The sequence below is a fragment of the Podarcis liolepis genome (genome assembly GCF_965112155.1).
Source record: "Podarcis liolepis genome assembly, chromosome: 2".
Lineage (NCBI taxonomy): Eukaryota > Metazoa > Chordata > Lepidosauria > Squamata > Lacertidae > Podarcis > Podarcis liolepis.
In genome coordinates this window covers 58,039,323-58,046,111 of record NC_139555.1, presented here as the reverse complement: position 1 = coordinate 58,046,111, position 6,789 = coordinate 58,039,323, and the positions used below count along the sequence as shown (strand labels likewise).

The window sequence follows — 6,789 nt, the reverse complement described above, 5'->3', positions numbered from 1 at the left end:
GGGCGCATTCAGCAGCCGGAGGTGCACCGGAGGAGTAGAGAGCGCAGGCCAGAGCGGCAATGTTATTCTTCCTGTTTTCTTCCCCGCCCTCGCTTTCGAACGGGTGCGTCATATCCGTTCCCCCGCAGTCCCCCCCCTTTTTTATTTTCTGGCGGGCTGTAGAGGACGGAAGAGTGAGAGGGATGGTGAGCGACGACTGCGAGGCCGAGTTCCCCGAGCAATTCCGCTCCTACTCGGAAAACGACAAGCACTGGCAGGCGCGGCGTGCCTTCATCGTGCGCAATTATCCGCCGGGAGACGGGGAGGCGCTCTCTCCGCTCCGCGTAGACCAGCTGCTCTCGCTCTCTATGGTGTGGGCCAATCACATCTTCATGGGATGCAGGTACCGCCCCATCTCCCTCCCGCCTTCCAGAGGACTAGCAGCATGTGGCGGCAGAATCTAACTTCCGCTCCCTTGTTTTTTTTTTACCTATTAAATTTATATACCGCCTTTAATCCAAAGACCACAGGGCGGTTTACAACATAAATCACAAAACACACTAGATAATAATAGTAAAAAAAGGAGACAATACCCACCCCACGTGCTTTTACAGGCACGCACACATGGTTCCCTCCCATATTTGCCCACCTACGAGTTTTTTAACAGTTGCTGATGCTGAGAGTTGCAGCTAACGTGTCTGTTTCTGTCCGTGGAAATCCCCTTGCTTCTGTGGCCATATTGTAGGTTTTCAGTATAAAAATATTATGTGACTCAGGTTTTGAAAGGCTCCGATGATGCAGCAGCAGCAGCATCCTATACTTGTTCACAGTACTTAGAAGTTACAGCAAGCCTCGATCTTGCTGTGTTTAAAGGAGAGGGTAAAGATTGCAGTCGCAGTGGCAACAATATTTCCCTTATTAAGACTGAGCAGATACATTTCACACTTCAGTAATCTGTTCCAGGCATTGTTAGGAGAAACTTAATAAAAGTTACTTCCTAACTGCTTGGCTTGGTGGAGGAATTCAGTGCAGTGCTAAACAGGTTGCTCAGACCAGCGCAAGCATTTCTGCTTACCTGATGAAGCAGTGTGCCCTCTCCTGGTGGTTTTCCTGACACCCCCACCACCAGCAGCCAATTGTGGGTTGGGGTTGGAGGGAGGAAACTCAGTTGTGCTAGTGAAGGTCCCTTGCACACAGGTTTCCACTGGCAGGACTTGTTTGTTGAATCCGTTCCTGCATATATAAGTGACGCACACAAGGGAAGTCGGTCTTGCAATGCAATTAAAATCCAAGAAGAAGACTGAGTTGGTCTAGATAGAAGAACCCAGTTTTCCTCACTCACCCTTTCAGCCTTTTCTACCTTTAATGTATGCTGCAGTTTCAGCTGCTAAAATTACAAGAGCTAAACTTTTTAAAAATCATACATGGATTGTGAGTATTGAGAACCGAGAGGAACAGCAAAATATTGGACAAATATTCCATTTACTCTTCTTTTTATTCAGCTACAACAAAGATCTCTTGGAGAAGGTAACTGAAATGGCTGAGGGAATTGAAGTTGAAGATGCACCACATTTCACAACCCGTGATGAGATAATGAAAAAGGTGAATATTCATGATTTGTGAACTCTTGGGGTGGGGAACCTGAAATGCTGAAGGGACCTAGTTTTGAAAATACTGAAACTGGTTAGGATCAGAATAGGATCTCTTAATACACATAATTAATTCAAATGGAAAGAGAATGTTGTGATCCGTTTTTGAGTATTTTATTATAGCTCCCCAACAGTAACCTAGTTCTCTCTTGATCTTAGTGTTCTAGTACTTTGGAAAAGCTGCTTTCATGCAGCACATTACATTGCAAAGCCGCCATTGGATAGAACCCTTTGACTTTATTACATTAAGAGCTGTCAACTTATGTAACCTGGTGCCATTATAAATTAAACATTTTCTGTCTTTATGGTTTCAGGGGAAAGTGTGAATACATGCATGCAGCTTTAGGGAAAGCTGAAAAAAACTAGAGGTAGGTTAAATACTACCAACATCCCTAGTTTCCCTTTGCCTAATAGTTCTTTGACTTCCTTTACCCAAATCCTAGTTGTCCTTATTTTCCAAAGCTGTATTCCACTAGATCAAATTTTAACTATTCGCAAAATGTGCAATTTTGAGCAAATGTTGCACCTAATTGCATTTTGATAATTGCATGGTACTACTGCTTACTAAAATACTATGGAAAATTGTCCCTGTAGACAATACATAGTATTGTGCTAAGCATATGGTAGAGGAGGTGAAAGCTAGTTTGATCTGTTGTGACTTAAGTGTCAGGAAAAGAATCAAAACTATGTAATGTGACAGGTATGTGCTGATCAGACTTTCTGCTTGGTTGTATTAAAAAAGTCATTAAAATCTGTTTCAGTAACACTAACATATGATAATGCAGTGTCCCAGGGCTCACTTACAATCATTTTAATATATAGTAGCCATAGGGGAAAGTCAGTGCTGACTTCAGCAACTCAGGTCATGGCAAGATTTATTATTTATATTATGCATAGTTGTGTGCACATGCCACTTAACACCCACAGCTGGCCTTACACAACTGTAATACAGTAGTAACTAGTGTTGATGTTGATGGCCTATGCAGGTTGGAGCTGATGTGTGTTGGAGTACCACAGCATCTGGTAGGTAGGCCAGCTGCCAAGGGCTGAAATGGTTGTATGAATTAGTCTGGACTTACTTACTTGCTAATGACTTATTTTAGAATCGCTTACAAGTGAGTAAACTGGGAGTATGGCTTTCGTTCATCCTGCAGGAGATACATAATAAATTGCAAACTTCAAGAACGATCATGCCCTGCTGCAGGATTTCTTATTGCTGAGGTGCATTATTTAATGAATGACTAAACTAAACATTTTAAATAATAATTTCATTATTTCAGATAGATGCAATTGTGATTGGCTTAACTGCCCTCTACTGCACACTTTTCTTTTTCTTTTAGAATCAACACTAGTGTCCAAGAGATGTCAAGCTTTCATTATGCCACACCATCGGCTTAACATGGAAGACTGCAATCCTGACACTGCAAGAAGGATCACTTCCAAGATGCATTTTAAATAAGGCTATATTTACACTGGATACTGATTTTAATGGGGTGTTTTTTTTAATTAAAAAAATGTATATCTTGATTCAGATTTTAAAAGGTACTAAAGACTCTTATTCTTCCCCTTTTGATCACCTGGCACAGAAAAGCCCTTCCAGAAATTGGTATGGGGGCCTGGTTCAAAGGTCTTCCCCCAGGGTCAAGAGTCTTAACATGTAACATGTTTAGCAGATTGTCTTCTCTGTGTACTGGTTTGCTAAAGATGAGAAGGACCAGCTGCTCAGAGCAAAGAAGCAAATATTGTATCTAGAGCAGCCAAAGTGCAAATATGCCTGTCTGTCTCTGCTTTGTGGTGGCAGGGAGAGTAGGCACTAGGATACAAGTGGTGCCTGCTCCATGCCCAGGTTCTTGACAAGATCAATATGCCTGCTCACTTAGTGGAGACCAGCAGTTATGTGGTGGAGAAATGGCTAGATGGGGAAGTAGGTGTCACCAGAGGCTTAATTTGGCAGATGGCATCAGCAGTAGAAAGAAGGTGGTGAAGGATGGTGTCTTTTTGGTTATCTTGTCAAGGTGGCACAGGAGGATGGTCATAGGATCGTGAGAATACTGAGCACGAAACAGTGGCTTACTGTGTCCTAGGTGCTTTAGGCATTTTAAAGGATGTCATCAAGGGACTTGGCAATGTTTCTGTAACCCTTGGGGGGATAGAGCATAGAGCAGAGCTTTCCATACTTTTCATGTTGGTGACACACTTTTTAGACATGCATCATTTCGCGTCACAGCAATTCTGCTTTACTAGCAAACCAGAGGTCAAATTAACTCCTTTCCAGCCCTGCGAGGAGTGTGGGGAGCATTCGTGTGACACACCTACACACTGCAGCCGACACACAAATCTGTCATGGCATACAGTTTGGAAAGCTCTGATGTAGAGCATTGTGACCTGCTATCTGGCTTACCTCATTAAGCAGGGCCTTTGACTTGCTGGGTACACAAGGTGCATATCTGACTAGATGTAGCTTAAGAGTTCTGTGATCAGGATGAGAAGGAGCAGGTTGCAATCACTCTCGCACCAAGCAACTACTTACTTGTCATAAAAAAACTGCACACACAACCAGGAAACGAAAATTACAATAATTCATGAACAATTAAAACACCCAACTGCAAACATCTGCTGGTTATTTCGCAACAGTGAATCTCTTGAGTAAATGAATTGTATTGTCAGTTAACTGCTTTTATTTAAGTGACAGTTTCTGTCTTTGGCCTTTCAGAGTTCACTTTTCTGTGTGCTCTCTCTCTACTCTTCCTTCTTCTGTATCCTTCATTAGATCCCTTTGTCCATCTTCTTTATAACTTTGCTGCTTCCCCTTGTGTCTTCTCTCTGGCCTCTTACTTTGCCCTGCCCCAACTGTATTTCCTTCACTGAGACTCACTTCCACTACCACCATTCCATGCCCCTCCCAGACGCATTGCTTGTGTTCTAAAGTCCTTAGGAGCTGGCCTTACATACTTTGCCCTGCTCTAATGATACCTGCCCTCATGTATCCCACATGACTGTGTTTGTCCCTTTAAGCTAGTCAGAGCCACAACTTATCCCCTGTCGTGAACAAGAGGTTCCACAACTCTCATGAACTCCGGAGGAAATGTCTCTTTGGGGCTTCTTGGAGTGCCTAAGACTCTTGTCTCAAAGTCAAAATCAGCGGAACTAACCCCTTGTCCCCCATTTGTAGGCATCCCAAACCATTGCTTTGTGGGAATTTCACTTAAGGTCACCTTGACAGCATTACGATTCTCATAATCCAGTGTGGTGTAGTGGTTAAGGGCGGTGGACTCATAATCTGGTGAACCAGGTTCGCGTCCCCGCTCCTCCACATGCAGCTGCTGGGTGACCTTGGGCTAGTCACACTTCTTTGAAGTCTCTCAGCCCCACTCACCTCACAGAGTGTTTGTTGTGGGGGAGGAAGGGAAAGGAGAATGTTAGCCGCTTTGAGACTCCTTCGGGTAGTGATAAAGCGGGATATCAAATCCAAACTCCTCTTCTTCTTCTTCTTCATAAGAACATAATAATACCCCTGCTGAATCAGTGGCCCACCTAGGTCAGCATTCTGTTCTCACAGAGGCCACTCAGATGCCCATGGGAAGCCGGGAAGCAGGACCTGAGTGCAAGCTCACTCTCCCGTGGCTTCCAGAACCTGGTATTCAGAAGCATACTGCCTCCAACCGGGGAGGTACAAGATAGCAATCGGGGTCGGTAGCCATTGATGAACTTGCCTTCCGTAAATTTCTGATCCTCTTTTTTAAACGTCATAAAGCTGTTGGCTATCACTGCCTCTCATGGGAGTGAATTTTTTAGTTCATGTGTTGTGTAAAGAAGTAGCTTTATTTGTCCTGAATCTTTTGATATTCAGCTTCATTGGATCTCCATGAGTTCTAGTTTTATGTGAGGAAAAAAATGCTGTGGTCCTCAATTTTCTCCATGTTATGCAACTGTTATGTTGCCATTTACTTGCCTCATCTCTAAACTAAAAAGCCCCCAATGTTGTGATCCTTTACTCATATGGGAGTTTATCCATTCCCTCAGTCATTTTGGTTCCCGTTTTCTAAACCTTTGCCAATTCTATGATACCCTTTTTGAGGTGAAGCAACCCAAACTGAGGCAGCCACTTGCAGTACCACACCTTTTTACTTCTTCTCAGTACATTGCACCTGCTTGCTTGGGAACAGCATCCAGCTGTTCTTCCAGTTGTACTGTCCTTGCTTCTAGAATAGTGATGGAAGACTTATATTTAAACTTTGGCGCATTCTCCATTTCCTGCAGCTTGGCCTTAAACTCCTTGTTCTGATGCTGAAGCTGCCGGTGAGCATTTTCATTCTTCATGGGCTTTACTATCCTCTATGTCTAGGTCTGCTTTTATCTGGTCAGTCTGAAGATCTGCTTCCTTTAGATACAGCTCAGTATTGAATTGTTCTTCGTCCAGTTCTTCTTCAAGCAGAGCTATCCAAGCCTTCAGGCACTGCAATCTCATCCCTCTCTTGCTGTGCCTGACATTTAGCATGTTCAACAGCTGCAAGTTCCTCCTTCAAACCGAATAATCTCTGCTTCCATGAAAAGGAGTGTGCCAAATGTCAGACGCAGCAAGAGAGGGATGTCTTCTCATCCTCAATGGCCTGTGTTAACATTTCATATAAGTATCATTCAGCTGTGCATTTAATCTTTCATTTGGGCCTGCAATTTGCAGTGTTGTTTGATGGCTGCCTCATGATTCTTGCTAGCAAAGTCCCTTCGGGCCTTCAGATCCATTATTACATCCGTTTCCAGCCTCCTGGCAGCCACAGCCATGGAGTGCTGCTCCCTTTCCTCTTCCCACTCCACTTCCATGTCTTGCACCTGTCTCATCAGCTGCTCCAGAGCTCTGTTCGACTTTTCCAACTAATGAACACACTTGCCAACATCATTTTTCTCCCCTGGCAATGTGCCCTGCTTTACCACATCTTTGGCAGATAGGTCTGCCATCTTCATCAAGTTTATCCTGTAACCAACAGTCCCTTCTGCTGTGTCATGGCTCTGTTCTTCAGCCTTGTAAACACTGTGCGTCAGACCTGCTTTCAACTTTTGCATCTCCCTCTGTATCTTTTCCAGCATCCTCTTCCTGCTTTCAGTTGCTTCAGCTCCTTCCATCTTGCCTCTTCCTCCTCTCCATCTGTGCACAATCAGCATC

At 43.9% G+C, this 6,789-nt stretch overlaps 1 protein-coding gene across 2 annotated transcripts; it reads left to right on the top strand.

Moving 5' to 3' along the window:
- Positions 1-106: 106 nt before the first annotated feature.
- On the top strand, positions 107-3,169 carry CDKN2AIPNL (CDKN2A interacting protein N-terminal like). 2 transcript variants are annotated; one of them, XM_083488277.1, is made up of 4 exons: positions 108-382; positions 1,482-1,581; positions 1,943-1,996; positions 2,969-3,169. In XM_083488277.1, exons 1-3 carry the CDS (start codon positions 183-185, stop codon positions 1,952-1,954), a joined length of 312 nt encoding a protein of 103 aa, XP_083344403.1. In that variant the 5' UTR covers positions 108-182; the 3' UTR covers positions 1,955-1,996; positions 2,969-3,169. The 2 variants fall into 2 exon arrangements, with proteins under 2 accessions (XP_083344404.1, XP_083344403.1); XM_083488278.1 differs by lacking the exon at positions 1,943-1,996 and having other exon boundaries at positions 107-382.
- Positions 3,170-6,789: the final 3,620 nt, after the last annotated feature.

What these genes read in the sequence shown, in the direction of transcription:
- CDKN2AIPNL (XM_083488278.1), top strand. Translation starts at nt 183, where the DNA reads ATGGTGAGCGACGACTGCGAGGCCGAGTTCCCCGAGCAATTCCGCTCC. An exon ending in CACATCTTCATGGGATGCAG is followed by an intron (nt 383 to 1,481) that starts GTACCGCCCCAT and finishes CTTTTTATTCAG; the next exon opens with CTACAACAAAGATCTCTTGG.